The 19,307-nt window shown below is 39.1% G+C and overlaps 1 protein-coding gene across 2 annotated transcripts; it reads left to right on the top strand.

Annotated features, from left to right (window-relative positions):
* The first annotated feature begins 3,173 nt into the window (after positions 1-3,173).
* NAPG (NSF attachment protein gamma) lies at positions 3,174-17,584 on the top strand. 2 transcript variants are annotated; one of them, XM_031588975.2, is made up of 12 exons: positions 3,174-3,330; positions 4,843-4,910; positions 6,169-6,253; positions 7,332-7,349; positions 7,920-7,950; positions 9,020-9,129; positions 9,243-9,309; positions 9,885-9,955; positions 11,040-11,118; positions 11,814-11,893; positions 13,477-13,606; positions 14,684-17,584. In XM_031588975.2, exons 1-12 carry the CDS (start codon positions 3,275-3,277, stop codon positions 14,831-14,833), a joined length of 945 nt encoding a protein of 314 aa, XP_031444835.1. In that variant the 5' UTR covers positions 3,174-3,274; the 3' UTR covers positions 14,834-17,584. The 2 variants fall into 2 exon arrangements, with proteins under 2 accessions (XP_031444835.1, XP_089993485.1); XM_090137359.1 differs by having other exon boundaries at positions 3,295-3,432; positions 7,322-7,349.
* The last annotated feature ends 1,723 nt before the right edge of the window (positions 17,585-19,307 follow it).

Raw genomic sequence — 19,307 nt, 5'->3', positions numbered from 1 at the left:
AATTAGACAATTTAAAGCAGCCTTAGCTAGATGATGCAGTGGCAAAGGTAGCTGGATCCTGTAATTAGTACAGAAGATGAAGGCAATAAATATTGCCATGGCTTGAGATGCAGCATGGTGAAACAGGTAGGAATTTTCAGGTTGTAATTTTCTGCCTGCAGTTTGTTGCAGGATATTCAGCGTGTGTTGAATCTGCCACAGCTTTCCGTTTTCCATAATTTCCAAGGAAATTACATGTGGGGGAGTCTTATCAACACTTAATGGTTGAGGCTCTTTAAGGATGGGGCCAAGCTCTTTTCAGTGGTGCCCAATGACACAGGATAATTGGCACCACACAGGAAGTTCCATCTGAACTTAAGGAAAAAAAAATATTTACTTTGAGGATGACAGAGTGCTGGAATAAGCTGCTCAGACAGATTGTGAAGTTTCCTCTGAAGATATTCAAAACCCATCCGGACACTTTCCTGTGTGATCTGCTGTAGGGAACACGCCTTAGCAGGAGTTGTGCTGGGTGATCTCCAGAGGTCCCTGCCAGACCCTATGGTTCTGTGATTCTGTGATTACCTCTTTCCTCCAGCTGGAAGATACATTTATAAGATCTGTCTGGTGTGCTGACTGTCTGCTCTTTGATAAAAGGTGGGCACACAATGTAGTCTTGTTATTTAATTAAATGCAATCAGGAGAGAGAAACAAATCTTCAGAGAATCAGTATTTAGTAATTTTGCTGCCCTCAGAGCTATTTGTTTGCTTTCTGCCTTATTCATTAAGACAGGAAGAAGTAGTCTCACAAGCAAATTAATTCTGTGGAATTATTCTGAAGACAGGAAAATAAAAGGTACTGGAGCACTCAAGTGCTAGCACTGGGGCAGAGTGATCATAGAACACTCTTTTTTTGCCCAAAATGTGTCAGAGTCAATTGTTCATTAGACCATCAGTATTAGTAGCAGTTTGCCCACAGATCGCTCTCTCTTCTTCACAGGCAATTTCCTCGGCATGGTACTGTAACTGTTGTAGTTATGACTCCAGCTCAGACACTAATAAATCACAATGTACAACTTTCCACATATGCTGCCAAAAGACAGTGTCAGACAGAGCTGGGAAATCCAGATCTCGGAAAACTGAAATTTGCCTTCCAGATCCAGTGGAGCAGAAGATAGGATTCTGCAGCTGATTTAAAATACAGTTCACTGCAGTCACTCCTGACTTTCTGGACAAGCATGTGATATCTTAACAGCAAAGAAAAGTAAGAATTAATCAAGAAACAAATTTAACCACAGTCATCTTGACAATTTCTTACAACTCACAAGAGCTCTCTGAAGGAATCCTTGTCTGGGGCTGAGGATGGAGCCAGCCATTTCCATTATGGTGAAAGCTGCTAGCCCCAGCTGCCTGCCTCCAGCATCCAGCCAGAGGTTACACCCACAAACACGCAGGTACTTTCAAACCTCTTTCAGACAAAATAAGCTGTGATAGTTTATGCAGCTCATTTTCAATAGTCTGCCTATGGTTGATTTGTGCATGAGAAGTGTTCAGATGGGAGACAGAAACCCTCTACAAGGAGTAGTGACAAACAGCTGAGGACTGATTACTAACCAATGGCTGCTACTGGTGCAGCTATTTGCAGAGTTCACATCCATCTAGTAAACAGAAGTTGTAAGCTTGCACTTATAAAAGCTTGTCATTCTGAATGCTATCACATTTGTGATAAATGTGATAAATTTGTCACATTATACCTGGGTACTTTTAAATACCAAATTCCAGTTCACAGGCAAACACCAGATGCTGTGATATGATCCTTCCCAGATGTAAAATCTCTGGAGGTTCCGTGTCTACAAAATAAAAGCTACCCAGGAATATTCTATTTCATTTAATACTAGTCTTGGAAATGTGTCATCTGGTTATTCCAATATAAAGTGTAACCAGACAGTGTACATGTGTAGCCTCACAAAAAAAGTCAGCAGCTCTTTATATCTCAAGGAACACAGCCAGGAACACTAGCACAAACAAGAAAACAGGTCACTCACTGGGTGCTTCAGAAGATTATTCTCTGAGATTATTCCGCCTATTAATGCATCAGCTCTATGATTTCTTTTTTACAGCTGCCTTTCACCTACTACAAATGCTACCTTCTTTCCTACTTTGTTACAGGATACAGAATAATAATACAAAACACAGTGGTGATTTTCCACCATCTGCTATAGATAGCATCTCCAGTGTAGTACAAGAACTAAAGTTAGAAAGGTAAATGTCCATGTCCTCAGGGGAGTGTTGGAAATGGTAAAGGATGGGAAAGCAATTCAGAACAGCATATCTGATGCCTACATAGCATTTTTTGGGTGCCCCATCCCTGGAGGCACTCAAGGCCAAGTTGGATGGGGCCCTGGGCAGCTGAGCTGGTGCGGGGCAGCCCTGCCTATGATGAGGGGTTGGGGCTCAGTGTGCTTTGAGGTCCCTTCCAACCCAAGCCATTCTGTGATTCCATATCAACTTTGTTTCTTTTCCCCGGTTAAGGCAGAAAACAAAATCGCATAGCTCTGATTCCTATAAACAGTATGGACTTTGAATGACTCCTATGGTCTGAATAAAGGGTTTTACAGGTTCAACTAGTTTCTCATTTTGCTCTCGTGATGACAAATATTTCTCTTATTTAAATTATCGAGTGTAAAACTTGTGGATTGCCATACTCCACAGAAGCCTGAACACCAATCATTCCTTCTGCTTTGGATGAGAGGTAACGGCCTTACGTTGTGCCAGGGGAGGTTCAAGTTGGCTGTTAGGAAAAAATTATTTTCAGAATGAGTGGCACAGGCTGCAGGGAGGTGTTGGAGTCACCATCCCTTGAGGTGTTCCAGAACCGTGTGGTTGTGGCACCGAGGGACGCGGTCAGTGGGTATGGTGGTGGTGGGTTGGACAAGATGATCTTAGTGGTCTTTTCTGACCACTAATTCTATGACTCAGATTCCTGTGCCACCTGGACTGGAGGCAGCCTCTTACTTTTACACAAACCAAACGAGTTAGAGAGGCAGTCTTTGTACAAAAGCCCTCTGAAGATTGTCAGGGAGCAGGACGAGACGCCCGGCCGCCCGAACCGCAGCTCCCGCCGCCGCGGCGCCGACACCACACAGCGCCGCCCTGAGCCAGCCGCGTCACCAACAACCGCCGTCAGCAGCAGGCCCCGCCCCCGCGGCGGCGCAGGCGCAGTGAGAAGGCGCAGCGCGAAGCTCCGCCCCTGGACGCGCCGTGAGCCTTGCGGCGTTCCGTAGCGGCAGCCACGATGGCGGCGCAGAAGATAAACGAGGCCCTGGAGCACATCGCGAAAGCGGAGAAATAGTGAGCGGGGACGGGGTTGGGCCGGCCGGCGGGAAGAAGCGGGCGAGGCGGTTGTCACCTCAGCGATCGGGCCTCAGGGCTCCTTTCCTTCCCGCCGAGCTGGTGCGGGCGGAGTGCTGTGGGCTGCCCGTGATCCCCCCGTGGCTGTGGGCTCGCAGCTGCCGGCGACGTGACCTGGGCAGGAAAGGGAGGGCAGCGGGCGGCCGGGGCTGCCGGGGGCGGGCAGCGGGGGGTATGGCCTGTCTGAGGCGGGGCTTTTGGGGTCTGCTTGTTTTTAGATGGCATTAGATACACGTACGGGCGCTTTACTTAGAGGGCCTAACGGTTGCGTGTGGCAGTTGGCAGGGAGCTTCAAGCTAGAGGTCCCGAAGGGAGACTGCTTCAGAATAACAGTGTGCACCAGGTGCCTTCCTCACCTGAGCAGAATGCCTTTTGGTGGAATCCATTTTAAGCTTGTCCTGGAAAGAGTTTGAAATAAAACAGGCAGTGCACGAACTGCATGCAGCTTTAAGGCCTGTGTATTTTATCTCAGTACCTTTCCTGAAAAAGCCCCGTCCCTGGAGGTGTTCAAGGCCAGGTTGAATGGGACCCTGGGCAGCCTGCTCTAGTATTAAATGTGGAGGTTGGTGGCCCTGCCTGTAGTGAGGCGATTGGAGATGCATGATCCTTGAGGTCCCTCCCAATCTGGGCTGTTCTGTGATTCTTTCAGACTTTCTATGATGAAAAGCAGTGCAATAGGAAGGGTTGCCTTAGAGCTGTGTGTTGTGGCTTTTGCCTAAGTGAGATGATGACTGCTTGTATGCAGTGTTTACAAAATTGCTTTTCCAAACTAAGCATGCAGTGCACCTAAAGTGTCTGCCTGTATCAGTGGGCTCTGAAGTTGTGGTTTTGTATGTATGCATATATTTTTTTTAATGAGGAAAGTATGATACTGAAGTCAGTGTTGATGATTCACATATTTCATGGAACCACAGAATGGCCTGCATTGGAAAGGACCTCAAAGCCCTTCCAGTTCCAACCCCGTGCTGTGGGCAGGGCTGCCACCCACCAGCTCAGCTCAGCTGCCCAGGGCTCTTTATTTATATATGTGTGGGAGCAGTTAGTATCATAAGCTGCTATAGGCATATCAGGAAAAATTCCTGAGGTTTTACACTTGTAGATAAGTTCTCCAGTTGTGTACAAACCAGAGAGTCTGACGATTCTCGGGTGGAAGTATTTTTCTCTTCTTGACTTCACAGTGTTGAGGATCTGAGCTGGTGATGATGTTCTAGGGACTGAAGCAGAAACATGTTATTGCAGGGCATGTAGCTGTGGGAGGTCATTGTAGTGCTTTATACGAGTCCAAACAATGCTGCCATTTATTTTTGCAGTTGTGATTCCACCATGGTATTGGCACAAGGGTAATCACTCTCTTTCAGAGAGCTGTCTGAAGTTTTAAATCTATATGAAGTACTTCAAAGGTGAAACATAAGTGTTACTCATTGTTAATAGTCCTTTCTTCTTGCATTTTAGCTTGAAAACTGGATTCTTAAAATGGAAACCAGATTATGATAGTGCAGCTACTGAATATGGAAAGGCAGGTATGTGTGACTGTAAATATAGGCACATGCTTTATGATTTCAAAATACTCTTTAAGCTTAATCCCCAATAATATTTTACTTAGTTTTAGTATATTACTATATAAGTACAACTGTTGTGAAGACTAAAGGAAGGAGAAAAATAAATGTTCTTAGTGTTCTTAGTAGCACTGTAAAATCTCAAGTTGTACTTGGAAGTCAATACCAGTTGCAAAAAAATTGTTTATTCTTTTCAATTTCTCAACTTATATGTTGGATCTTACTACATATCACAACAGTAAAGCTTTCCTCTTTTCACTTGCCAATCCCCAAATCATATGATCTTCCCTAACAACAAAAATTTTAGTTGTTCTTAAAACTTCACTTTTTCACCATTGTTTGAAAATTGTCTGACCTAAGAAAATTTCAATAAAATAGAGGCATTGTTAGTTTGTGGTGTATTTTTTTTTTTCTGTGGACATGGTAAGATTTCTTTTCTCCTTTCCTGTGTCACGCTAAATATAAAACTGTTTTTTTTTCTTGTGAACTTTTTTCTGTTAATAGTAATTTTTAATAGTAATATGTATGTGTACTTTTTTTTCCTTTGGCTTCCTACTGCTAGGCATTCCTACTCATTTGTTTAACAGAGAATGAAAAAATGAGAAAAAATGAATGAAAAAAAAAAAAGTGAATGAAAAAATGGAGAAGTTTAAAGAGCAAGTGAAGCATTTACAAATAGAAATTTATTTCAGTATTCTTTGTACCCTGAATTGGTCATGTTGAAGGAGTTATTACTAGTTTGTTTTGTCAATGGTATGCTTCTTTTGCTGCTCTGCTGGTTTTTACGAACTGTACTGATTACAGAATCACAGTACCATAGGGGCTGGAAGGGACCTCTGAAGATTGCCCAGCCCCCTGCTAAAGCAGTTCCCTACAATAGTTTACACAGGAAAGTGTTGAGATGGGTCTTGAATATCTCCAGAAAAGGAGACTCTACAACCGCTCTGGGCAGCCTGTTCCAGTGCTCTGTCACCCTCTAAGTACAGAAGTTTTTTCTAATGTTTTGATGGCACTTCCTGTGTTCCAGTTTGTGCCTGTTGCCTCTTGTTCTATCATTGGGTACCAATGAGGCGGCTAATTTTCTGGCTACAATTTAGCAAGCCATTCAGTTTGTCTAAAGTGCCTGTTTGCATCTTTGGATGATTGAATACTTTAGTAGATGTGCTTTAAAAAAAAAAAAAAAGGCAAATTGTAAATGAGAACTTCATTTGGTTTCTTGCAGCTGTTGCCTTTAAGAATGCCAAGCAGTTTGACCAGGCAAGGGAAGCCTGTTTACGAGAAGCTGAAGCACATGAAAACAACAAAGCGTATCTTTTCATTACTTTTGTAATGCAAGAATTTACTTGCTATTTAGAATGGGGTAATGGGTAGAAAATATATTTGTTCATATTGTCAGTCTAAGAAGGTTCTCTTTTAGAAGACTTCTTGTGCTGTGAATGGGAAAGCTAAAGAACTCGTGATTAGAAAATCTGTTCTGAGTAATATCTTACAATCACAGAACCATTTGAGTTGGGAGGGACCCTTAATGGTCACCTAGTCCAACTCCCCTGTAGTGAACAGGGACACCTACAGCAGATCAAGTTACTCACAGCCCAGCCTGGCCTGTCTCCAGGTATGGGGCATCCACCACCTCTCTGGGCAGCCTGTTTCAATGCCTTACCGTCCTTACTGTGAAAAAATTCTCCCTTACATCCAGTCTAAATATCCTACTTTTCAGTTTGAAACCACTTCCCCTTGTCCTATCACAACAGACCCTGCTAGAGAGTCCGTCCCCTTTCTTCTTACAGCCCCTTCGTAGATACTGAAAGGCTGCTCTCAGATCTTCCTGGAGCCTTCTCTTGTCCAGGCTGAACAGCCCAAGCTCTCTCAGCCTGTCTTCATAGGAGAGGTGTTCCATTCCACGGTTCATTTTTGTGGCCATCCTCTGTGTGCTCTCCAACAGGACTATGTCCCTCATGTACTGAGGACTCCATACCTGGATGCAATACTCCAGGTGAGGTCTCACCAGTGCGGAGTAGAGGTGCCTGAAATGCTTAAGTACTGCATCATAAATTTATATAAGCACTTTTAAGTATCTATGAATGGATAGTATTAATATTAACTAAATGCAGCTAACATTATTACAATGCTTGTGGCAACATTCGGTAACCAGGGAACATATTTTAAATAAGTGTGCATTTTTACATATGCATTTATCCTTTAATATTTTGCATTTATTCTGTCCTTAGGTGCTACTTCTCTATATACTTTTCGTAAAAACTTAGCAGGTTCTATTTGCATTTCTGGGATTCCTTGCTTTGAAACCAATACCTCTATAAGATCTTATATGCTACTGATTTTTCTGCTTTATAGCATTTGTCCTTGACTTGACAACGTTACTTCCAGTCTCTTTCATGCTGCCAAGTAAGTATGGATGCACTGAGTAATCTGAAGGGTTTTTTTAATTTACAGTACAAGCATGAGATGTCATTTTGGTCTCTAGTAAGTGACTCAGTTAAAGTGATTTCACCATTTCAAAATTAGTTTAATGAAAGCATGGGCAAGGAAAGTCTAAAAACCTGCAGTGGCTCTCTGAAGAAATAACTATTTTGACAATCTTTCATAGCTTTTTGTATCAAGTGCTTTTTCTTAGGTAAACGTCTTATAAATTTGACATTCTGCACTGTTTTGCTTATATAGAAATGTAAATAAAGATACTTCAAAGCAAGTGAGTGATGACAAATAATTTAAATATTGCCTGTGGGTCAGATGATGGGAATAGATTTTTGTTTGGGAGAGCAATGATTGTGTGGTTGAAATGCTTCATTTGTGAAAGATAATTGTACACATGTATTGTCTCATTAAATTAAAGCACTCAAAACCTCTTCAGTTTGTTAAATATTAACAGTGAAGTAGTAGCTGATGCAGCTTTTGCTGTGTAGTTACAGCTTGCTGAAATACACAGTATTTAAATTGTAAACTTTTTCTTTGCAGAGCTTATGAACAAGCTGGCATGATGCTAAAGGTATCTTCATTATTAGTTTTTATTAAAAAGTTCTCTTTTACATTTTACAGATATATGCAAGCAAGTTGCATATGGCAGTGATGTTCTACTGTTGACTCGTAGTCCCCACCAATACCCTCATGTAGTTTAGGGAAACTGTTTTTAATTGGAAACATTTTTTGGTTTTCTTTTAAAGAAGGAAAGGTAAGGGCCTCACGTCAGATGCTAACTGAAGAGTGGTACTTCTGCTGTAAGGTACCAAATTCTTGCCTTACGTTGGGAAGGAACTAATTACTACTTAGGTGAGCAGTGGATTGAAGCAAGAGATACAAAAGCTCATTCTAGCTCTGTTGCAGTGTTTTCACTATTGACTGAATACTGTTTGTTTGTTTTTTTAACTGATATTATATCAGTAAAAGAAGATTCAGAAAAAAGGACTGGGAGAATCAAGGATCTCACCGTAAGAGGATTATGTTAATCTTTTAATTTCTGAAAGAAAAATAAATGTCTGGCAGTTTGAAGCTACAGTGTGACAAGGCAGTCTTGTTTTGCCTGTTTGCTCCAGCAGTACTGGTTTGATAGGATGGTGGAATTAACATTTTTGCTTGAGGTATTTATGTGAAAGAAAAAGATTTCTTTTCTACTTACTTGACATAGGGTAGGTTATATGTCACCAGAATCCTTAAATGCATGTTCCTTAGATGCTTCTAGCTGCTAGTTAAATTCGATTTTAAAGACAGAAAGATTTAAATTAAAGATTGAAAAACAGAAATTATTGTTTCTAGTTATATCAGAGTTTACAGAGGAAATGACCTGGTTAGACTGTCTCACTTTGTGTCTGAGAAGGTTGCCTGTTAGTTCCCCTCTCTATGGTTACTCAGAAGAATGTAAAGAGTGTACCAGACTCACTGCTAAACTTGTTCTTCACAAATGTATGGTAATATAGAAGGTGCATTTCTGTACTATTGTGTTTTGTCACTTTTCTTATAAGCTGAAATGCCATTATATATATGGTGTACTCCATACATGTGGTGTTAGAGTTTCATAAGCACAGTTCCTGACAACACTGTCCCTCTGACTGTCTTTGCAGGAGATGCAGAGGCTCCCTGAAGCTGTTCAGCTGATAGAAAAAGCCAGCATGATGTACCTGGAGAACGGGACACCAGATACAGCTGCCATTGCACTGGAACGGGCTGGGAAGTAAGCTTATAGTATTGGTGTCTGGAATGAATGTGGGGCATAGGTATCTCCTTGCTTTTTCTTCCCTGCCTCTTCGATGCTTTCATCTGAGAAATGACTTATGTTTATTACAGATTAATAGAAAATGTGAGTCCAGAGAAGGCTGTACAGCTGTATCAGCAAGCAGCATCAGTGTTTGAAGTAAGCTTTGCTTGTTTTTTTTTTTTTAACCAGCAGATAACTTTGTCAGAAAGTAAACTAGCTTGAATGAATTGGTGTTTAGGGTCAGCTGTAACGCTAACAAAATGTCTTAAGGCTGGCTTTTAAGTTGTTTTGTTGATATCATAATAAAGTCAGTTCTTTTCTCATTTTGGGACTTGACCAAATGTGAGTTCTGTATGTTGTCAAGGTTTTTCCCCTCTTGTTGGGCAGTCCAGAGGGTGGGAAATATGGCTGTTGTGCCTTCAAGGATTTCAAACTCTTCTAAGCTACAGGACTGCACAAGAAGAAGAGTCTGCTTAAAATTAAACCCATCGCATATTTTAGACATATATTACTGGATTAATAAGTTTGCATTGATGCTCCTTTGCTCTCCAGATCCAGAAGATGAGTGTGGGACATTGGTGCACTAATACTCTGTGTTTCCACTGAGTATGTGAACTGTTGGTATAGCAGAACAGTTGGTCTTAGTTACAGACAATATAGGTTAAGGTCTAATGGTCTTAATCCCATGCAAATGAAATGTGAGCATGTGAATTCTTTTTGCTCTTCTCTAGAATGAAGAACGTTTACGGCAAGCATTAGAGATGTTAGGGAAAGCATCAAGACTTCTAGTCCGAGGACGCAGGTATCACTTCTGTAGATTTGTTTACATATAGTTGAATATGTATTTCAAAGGGCAGTTTCATAGTTCTTTTATCTTGTTGCTGGGTTTATATACCATTATTTACGTCTCTCTTTGAGACAAAATTCAAAATAAATAAGATTCAGGTTTCTGTGGGATGTCATATTCAGGAATCATCTATTTTTTTGTTCTGAGATAGAAGAATGTGAGCTGTAGGGCTTTGTTTCTTCTTTATTAGTTAATACAGCTTTATAGGGCATATCAGTTTCACTAGTTGTTAAAAAAGTTCAGGAGGTTTTTTTCAGCCACTTACTTGTAGAAAGTACTCAGAAATCTTTCACAGCTGTGGAATATAAAACAGGGAAATTAATCTGAGGAAAGTAATCTGTTAACAGCAATCTGATCCCAGACTGCAAATGTGCCGTGGGTTCTCCATGGCATCTTATTTAAAGCACTGATTTCTATCACCAGACCTGTGGTTCAGCTTAGACTTATTTTACTGAAGCTTATCATTCTTTTATGAAATTGTCTGCATCTGTTTGACTATTTCCAAGAAATTTTATTGTGCAGTGATAGTTAGAAAGATAAATTTATAAAGTAACTTCAAACTTCCCATGAAAGAGCAAGTCAGTATAACTTTAGTACATGTGAAACTCTTGGTTGCTCTGTTACATTGCAATTTATGTGCTATTGTTCATTTCCAGAAATTTAATATAGTAGTTAAAAGGAATTTTCAAACTAGAAAACAAACTATGGTTTCCATTGGTACTTCCTGGATATTGGACTTACAGTAACCTCACGACATACAGGAATCTATTAGTGTGCATTACGAGGCACATATCTTGTATGATGTTGTGAAAAGTTGGGTTTGTCTGAATTAATACCAGAGATGATGTTGGCCTGCACGTATGCAAAAGGGATTGCTGACCTTATATATAACTACTGCTAATAAGATCTGCTGCTGATTTTATTTATGTTGCTTTTTATTAAGGAAAACTCACATGTGTATTAAACAGCTCACTATGAGCGTTGGGTTCATTATGCTTGTTTCCTGGCACTGATACTCCTTGTTTTTGTTTCAATTTAGATTGGATGAGGCTGCATTATCCCTTCAAAAGGAAAAAAGCATTTATAAGGAAATTGAAAATTATCCAACGTGCTATAAGGTAAAAATCTAAATGATGATTTCTAGTAGGATATGTCCAGGTGTGCTGAACTAACATAAGGTAGTGGCTGGATTCTGTTTGACATCACATACCTCTTGATTCAGAGATGTGTTGCTTGCCAGGTAATGAGAATGTGTGGTTGTTCATGCTTCCTTATCCTCTTGTTTTTCATTACTGTAATGTTGATAGGATGCCATTTATCTGTGGAAGCTATCAAAAACACTGAACTATAATGATTTCTGGACAGGCCTTCAAATTAATTTGAATAATTCCAGCTTTCTCTTCTGGAATTTGAATTTTGAAACCGGAAGAGTGAAAATCATGGATGTCTTTGTATTGTTTTTTTCATGAGATGGTCTTTTGATCTGCATTTACCTTGATGTTATTTGTTCAGGATTCTTAGTAGAAATAGTTACTTTGAGTCCTAAATAAGAATTTTTGATTGTCTGTTTTGAGTTTGTAATCAACATGACTTGTGTAGCAAATCACATAAGGAAAAAAGCATGACCAAGTTTGATGCAACAGTTCATTACAATGTTAGAGGAGGTAATCTATTTCATATCAGCTGAAGATCTGGCTTACTACTTTATCACAGTGTGGTTCCAACTTTCTTGTTCAATTTTAGAATCAAATTATCTTTCTATTTTTTTGTTGTTCCCCCTCCCTCCCCCTTGTTTCTTGTTTGTTTTGTTTAGAAAACTATTGCTCAAGTCTTAGTTCATCTTCACAGAAATGATTATGTTGCTGCAGAAAGGTGTGTGAGGGAAAGCTACAGGTAAGTCTGCCCAATATTTTATAATTTTAAGCCGAGTGTTTAGTTAATGTAGATCTATTATGAAATGGGCTGGAATGGGCTGCTCAGGGAGGTGGTGGAGTCACCGACCCTGGAGGTGTTCAAGGAACATTTGGATTTTGTTTTGAGGGACATGGTTCAGTGAGTACTATTGGTGGTAGGTAGATGGTTGGACTGGATGATCATGAAAGTTTTTTCCAACCTTGGTTATTCTGTGAAAGACCAATGGAAGCCTTCTCTGTCAATAAATTTTAAGCCTCCAAGTCTGTTTACTTAAAGTACAGTAGCATTGTCTGTTAGGTAGCCAGCTGTCAGGAATCTTTTTCACTTTCAGTAGTAGGTTGAGCAGCAATTACCATGTGGTACTTCCTAATGAACATAAAGTTAGTCATTAAAGAAGCACTTCAGTGCAACAGATGAAATGAGATTTAAATTAGAAGTCCTTTCTGATTTTCCTTGTTAAAAAAGCAGAATACTGTTGTGGTTAGAATTCTTTTGTATGTCTTTTTCAAATGGAACTGAGGCAGACTTGTTGTAAACAAATAGTTGGGATTAAAAATGAGGATTTCTGGATGCTCTAACTGATTTATTATAATTATTACTAAAATCTTTTTGTCTTGTTGAAGCCCTTAAAAAGTCATAATTTTAACTTTCCATCTGAGAATGGAAATGTGGAATGCAGTCTTAACACTCATTAGTAGCATGCTAGTACAATCGCTGGAACTGTGTAGTATGGTGGTAAGATTGAGGAAAATATTCATCTAAAGGTTTGTTGATACAGAAAAATGTGTAGTATGTGAGTTATTCCATTTCTGGTTATGCTGATGGAGGAGATCTTGCTCTTGTCATGTTAAAAGAAAAACAAGTTTTTCTTTTTGCATTTTTCTTTAATAGTTGTCTGAACTGAAAGATGATTTAGAAAGTAGGAGCTGATCCATTTTAATAGAAGAAATTGAAGGAAGTAGTCCTTATACATCCAAGAGAAATTTCTGGTGTCAAGTCTGGATTAATGTTTAGCCACAGACTCCAGAGGCTTTCATGCAGCTCTCTGTTCCAGCTTTCATTAGGACTTCAGTCACAAAATACTAAAACATAACATTTTTACTTAAACTGTGTTTTAAGTGAAGTGACTTGAACATATATCTAAGTTAAATCATTATTTTTATCATTATTTTTAGAAGTAAGTTTTTGAAGATCTGTCTTGAAACATCTTGGTCATATTTACTATGTCTTCAATTTCTATTTTATGTAGAAACTCATTACGTATTTTTTTCTGCATATAAATTGGAAGAAAAGCTTATTGACTAGTCAGGAAAATCAGAAAAATTTTAATACTCTATTCATGGCTTGACTGTGATTGTGGTCTGATTGTTAGCAAATGAGTATTGCTGAAAGTTGAAGCTTATGAATATGATCTGTGTTCCAGGAAAAATCAAAATTGTTGTTGTTTGTGGAGTAAGTAGTCCATCAGATTCTCATCAGCTGCCTTCTCTTCTGCTATTAATCACACCTGAGCACCAAGTAGGTTGCTGAAATGTCCTAAATGAACTGTTAATTTCCTTCAGTATACCAGGATTTAATGGAAGTGAAGACTGTGCAGCACTAGAGCAACTTCTGGAAGGGTATGATCAGCAAGATCAGGATCAAGTTTCTGAAGTCTGTAACTTGCCTCTCTTCAAATACATGGACAATGATGTAAGTAGTTTTTGCTTCTTCAGTTTAAGAAAGGTTTTGGTTCATTATATGAAAACATGGAGAGCAAGATCTATGTATTTTTGTTTTTGTGACTTGCTCGGTAATTTTGCCTTGTGAACTTTATTTTTTTTTTTTTTTACTTCACTGCCTGACTTCTGTAAAGTTCCACAAAGTACCGTTGTTACATTCTGATGGTGGGAAGGCTTACATGAACTAGCAGTTTGTTATCAGTCTGCAGAGTCTAAGTAATTGACCAAAACACAGTTTGCTTTTAATTGGTTCTTCATAGTGCCCAAAGTTTGTCTCATAAATGCCCTGTGTGCACAAGCATTACAAAATGAATGTGATGGCTTTGTTGGATGTTTTCTTTTAATGCTTATTCTCTAGCAAATCATTAATTAGTGAGACTTTTTCCATTTTAAGAAGTCCATTTTTAATGATTGCACTTCAACTAGCAAGAAAGTATAAGAATAGGAAAGCCATGAAGTAAAGGAGATATCCATCCATGCAGAACTTTGTAATGGTAGTGACTAATTTTATTATGTTGAATAGTAAAACCCAAGGTACTAATTCTACTAAAAAACATTTGCAAAACTACTAATATAAACCATACCTAGATAACGTATGCAGAGCTACACACTGAAAACATTCTGGTGTTTTTCTTTGTTTTGAAAAGATTGAATGTCTGTAGCTATAGAATCCAATGCCCAATTGGATGGGGCTTTGGGCAGCCTAGTTCAGTGGAAGGTGACCCTCTTTCCATGACAAAAAAGTTCAAACTAGATGCCCTTTAAGTTCCTTTCCGACCCAAACTACCAAACCATTTTATTATTCTACAATGGTTCTGTGATAATGTAGCAAAACTTTCCTGTTACTCTTAATATCAATAGAGGTCTCATCTCCCAGTTTTCAAAGTGTTTCAATGGAAAACTGGAAAAAAAAATGAACACTGAGGTTATTCTAAGCTTTATTATTCTAATCATTATTCTAAGCTGGAAAATGTACTGTGAAATCAGTAATCTATTTTCTGTACTGAATATAATAGTACAAAAAGTAAACTTATACTTTTATTATTAGTATGCCAAGCTTGGTCTTACCTTGGTGGTCCCAGGAGGTGGAATCAAGAAGAAATCTCCAAATGCTACACAAGATAAAACAAGAGGACCTGCCACAGTGGGCTCTCATGCTGATGAGGAAGAGGATGAATATTCTGGTGGACTGTGCTAGCTACAGACCTATGTTATGTTAAATATCTAACCTATTTGTGATGCTGAGCATATCCAAAGGTACCAGATTTACCAGAGCTTCATTGCAATTGTGATATGGGAATGCTAATGTTAACTGGGCAGCTTTTGGCTACAAAAAAAGAGGAGAAAAAGCATGTATACCTATCATCTTGTAACATCTTTGAATTATATTTCTTATGTAGTAGGAACATCTTCAGTGCTCTGCCTTCCATTGATTGGGGGAAAAATGGAGGGAAATTTTTAGTAAAAGCACAGTTTAAAAAGAAACCAAAATTCTGAAGAGAAGCACAGGGTAAGGAGAACGACACAATCTCAAATACTGGATTTCAATAGCTGGCACTTTTTTGGTACCAATAATGTTTGTGGGTTTTTTCCGAAGTTGAATATAAGGTTATTTGTCTGGATATTCATCTCCTGTTTAATGTTATTTAAGGAGTACTGGCAGACGTATTTTCCACTAGTATAATCACTAAGAGGAGCATTCAGTTAACAAATATTCCCCACAGTGGAATATGTATATTTTTTAATATCCTAAATTTAGCAAGTAATATCCATGTGATTGTAGAAAATACTTAAGCCAGTTAATATGGAGCAGTTTCACAAGCTTAAATGTATAGATGCACACATTTCACTTCAAGAAAATAATTGACCTAAGTTTTTCAAAATACGTTTGTGCACAGTGTTTATAATGTACACACTAGGAATGGATGGCATTGGCAACCTTTCTAGCACTGTTTCTGACAGATGTCATAATAAAATAAAACTGGAAGTAGCAGGTAATGTGCATTGAATATAAACCTCTGGAGACAATGTTTAGCAAAACCTTTGGTGGAGTGTTTCAACAATATGATCAAGCTTAGTGTTTCAGGTGTTCATTTGCTAGTTAATAATCTCATCTGCAAATATTTTCCTTTTTTCAAAGTATAGAACAGATTTTACAAATGGCAATCCTCAAGCTAGCTGAAAGTTCAAAATAACCATATTTTAGAGCATCTTCTCCATTTTCATTTGATTACAAATTGCTGTCTTCTGCAAACTTCTTTATTGTCCACATTCATTTGACCACTTTATGCTTAGATGTTGACAACCCTACAAGTTGCATCTGCAGTCCTTTTTTTTCTTTTTTCAGAAGAACCTTTTCTAGACCTGTGCTAAGTTGATGTTCAGAGCTCAGTAAGCAGTAGACCACAGTATTAAGTGTTGATACATTTGTGCCACATTAAGGAATTGGGTGTCATCAAAAATATCAAGCATTTCAGATGTAACTGTGATGAAAGTAGACTTTGAGGGCTAATACTGTGCTTGGGGTGGATAGCACTCAGTGCAATGGGTACATGAATGACAACATGATTGCAGGCATGGCTGCTGTTAAAGTTGTTACTCAATTTAATAGATCAGTTATTTCTCTTTGTGTAATGTATTAAGCTTTGATTTTTTTTTTTTAACTGTTTGAGGGCTTTTTAAGGCTGCTTACCTTTGTTCTGTACTGTCTGACAGCTAAATTTCCATTGTTATTAAGGATATATATAGAAATTTTTGTATGTCTGTAGAATATCTTAAATGAGATCTTTAGGAAGTGAATTACTTTTTTTTTTTCCCAGAATGATTACTAGTATGCAAAAAAGGTGGTTTTGAAGACTTTCCTGTAACTCTTCTTTCTTCACCATTGAGGAGACTGGAGTGACATGCTCTGGCTTCTGCTTTCTAGATTTGTTCAAGAAAGGTCACCATGCACTTTTTATGGGGAGTTTTTGTGATGTATTTTTTTTAAAGCACATTTAGAAGCACTGGGAACACTAAGTAACTTTCTTCAAGCTTTTCCTGCTGCTTCCAATTCTGAAATTAGTTTTGTTGAATGGTCCCAAGGAGTGTACTTCTTTGTGTGTGCAGTTACATATATCTGAGAAGACATACAAGCAGTTTTGTATACCGTGGAAGAACTTGCAGACTTATTTGCTTTAGTGCTTGCAACACTAATAGACCCTTACAAATAAAATTTATGAATTTATGCTTTTCATGTTGGGGGGGGAAAAAAAAAAAGCAAGACTATTTTCCCCACTCCCTCAGCTTTTTTCTTTTTAGCCTGTGCCAAGTGTGGAAAATCTGGAACAAAAGTAGCTTGTACTAAACATGTTCAGCTGCCGTTGAAATTGAAGGGGCTTCTTTGGATCTTAGGAGTGGAATCTTAATCTTTGATTGCAATGTTGCTGCAAAGACCAAATCTGCAGAAATGAAAGTATCTGAAAATAAGATGGTCTATTTTATATAACTTACTCTCCTATTTTAGACAGTGAAAGTGTGATAGGAATGTTATCTGCCTTTTAGTAAATGTTTAACTGTAGAAGATGCTGTCTGTATATTATGTGTAGGTGTTTCTATCTTTCAAAGCAATTTGCACACTTATGTAAATACCATTTAAGTGATTTAAAGTGAAAATATACCATTTACAATAAGAAGGTTTCTAAAAATAACATTGGTTGTGAGAAAAATTATATTTGCATGAAGACAGGGCAATGATCAGTGTAATGTATATAAAATTAGATGCTTTCTAAATTATCTGTAACTTATGACTCAATACGCCCAATTGCAGTGTGAAACCTGTGCTTCATTTGTTCCTTTCCAAAATCTGTGGTTATATTAGATTATTAAAAGTGTTTGTAACAGTTCTACAGATGCTGTGTCTGAGAAGAGGCTGTGTTTCACCAACATGAAAAATAAAACTTGAAACTGATATTTGTGCTAACTTTCCTGTTGTTGGTCAGGTCCTGCCAAACACTGCCATTTGAAAATGAATATTGTTTTGTAATCCCAAGCAGATTTTGTGGCCATTTGTCTGTGGTTCTTGTTGCCAGGTATTGCATATCTAATATCACAGAATGGCCAGGGTTGGAAGGGACCTCAAGGATCATCCATCCAATCTGGCCTTGAGCACCTCTAGGGACGGGGCATCCACAGCCTCTCTGGGCAGCCTGTTCCAGCACCTCACCACTCTCAAGAACTTCCCCCTGACATCCAGCCTAAATCTTCCCTCCCTCAATTTAAAACCTTTTCACCTTGTCCTGCTGTTATCTACCCTTCCAAAGAGTTGATTCCCCTCCTGTCTGTAGGCTCCCTTTAGGTATTGAAATGCAGCAATGAGGTCACCCCACAGCCTTCTTTTCTCCAGGCTGAACAAAGCCCAGCTTCCTCAGTCTGTCTTTGTAGGGGAGGTTCTCCAGTCCCTGATCATCTTTGTGGCCCTCTCCAACAGCTCTGTTTTTCTTGTGCTGGGGGCTCCAGACCTGGACACAGTACTCTGGATGGGGCCTTACAAGAGCAGAGTAGGGGAGGGACAATCACCTCCCTGTCCCTGCTGGCAACTCCTCTCCTGATGGAGCCCAGGATACCATTTGCTTTCTGAACTGCTGGTTCAGTGTTAAGCTTTTCATCCATCAAGACTCCCAGGTCCTTCTCTGGAGGGCTGCTCTCAAGGACCGCTCCTTCCATCCAGTCTGTATAGATGCCTGGAATTCCTCTGGCCCAAGTGCAAAACCTTGCATTTTGCCATGTTGAACCTCATTAGGTTCCCCCAGGCCCATCTTTCAGGCCTGTTGAGGTCCCTCTGAATGGCATTATGTCATGGAAGACTTCAGCTTGGGAACCTGCTGACTCAGTTTTGGGTATTGTCAGTCATTGCAGCTTGTCCATTAGGTATTTGTGTATAGTCCATTTCACTTACACTGTTTTTTGTTTTTCTAACTGACCTTTCAGTACCTTTCTGCTGGCTTTTGTTATCAAGGTAGTGACTCATCTTCTGCAATTCTGTCTGCACAGGATAAAAAGGTACGTGTACGTTTTGCATCTGTAACATTTTGGTTGATTGTTGTCAAAGACTCGTATTCAAAAACAAATGTTTTATTGGGTGATTGTCAGATCTGAATTCATCTTAAAGAGTGAGAAATAGTTGATTCTCCAAGTTCTCAATTTGACTAGTTGATCATAAGAAAGGCAGAGCTGTGGTTTAGCAAAACGACTGTCTAGTGATGAGGGAGGATCTTCAGAGTAAAGTTCTTGTTTCCTTATTTGGACTCTGGACGTCCTCTGGAAGAATACTCCCAGATTTGCCTGAATATGCTAAAATTCAGAAATTACTGATAATGTGGATGGAGCAGCAGGGATGTGAAGAAAGTCCCTGCACAAAACTGTGCTTTGTGTTCATTGATACTGACTGTAATAGATGCCTCCTGTGTGCCTCTGGACTCTGCTAGAAGCAGAAAGAAGTTCCTAGACCAAAATAATGGTGGGTCAATTGACTGTGGAGGGTATTCTAGCAATAAGAACAACATTAATTTCTAGCAGGGAAAGCTGTTTTGAGATAGTGTGTTTGCTTTGCAGCAAGATTACATGGAAGCGAGTTAATCTCTGTTTAAGTCATAGATGTTTTCTGATTTAAAACCAAGACTTGGGATGTGGTC

This window comes from Phasianus colchicus, chromosome 3 (genome assembly GCF_987193195.1).
Source record: "Phasianus colchicus chromosome 3, bPhaCol1.hap1.1, whole genome shotgun sequence".
Taxonomy (NCBI): Eukaryota; Metazoa; Chordata; class Aves; order Galliformes; family Phasianidae; genus Phasianus; species Phasianus colchicus.
This window is presented reverse-complemented; position numbering and strand designations above follow the sequence as displayed.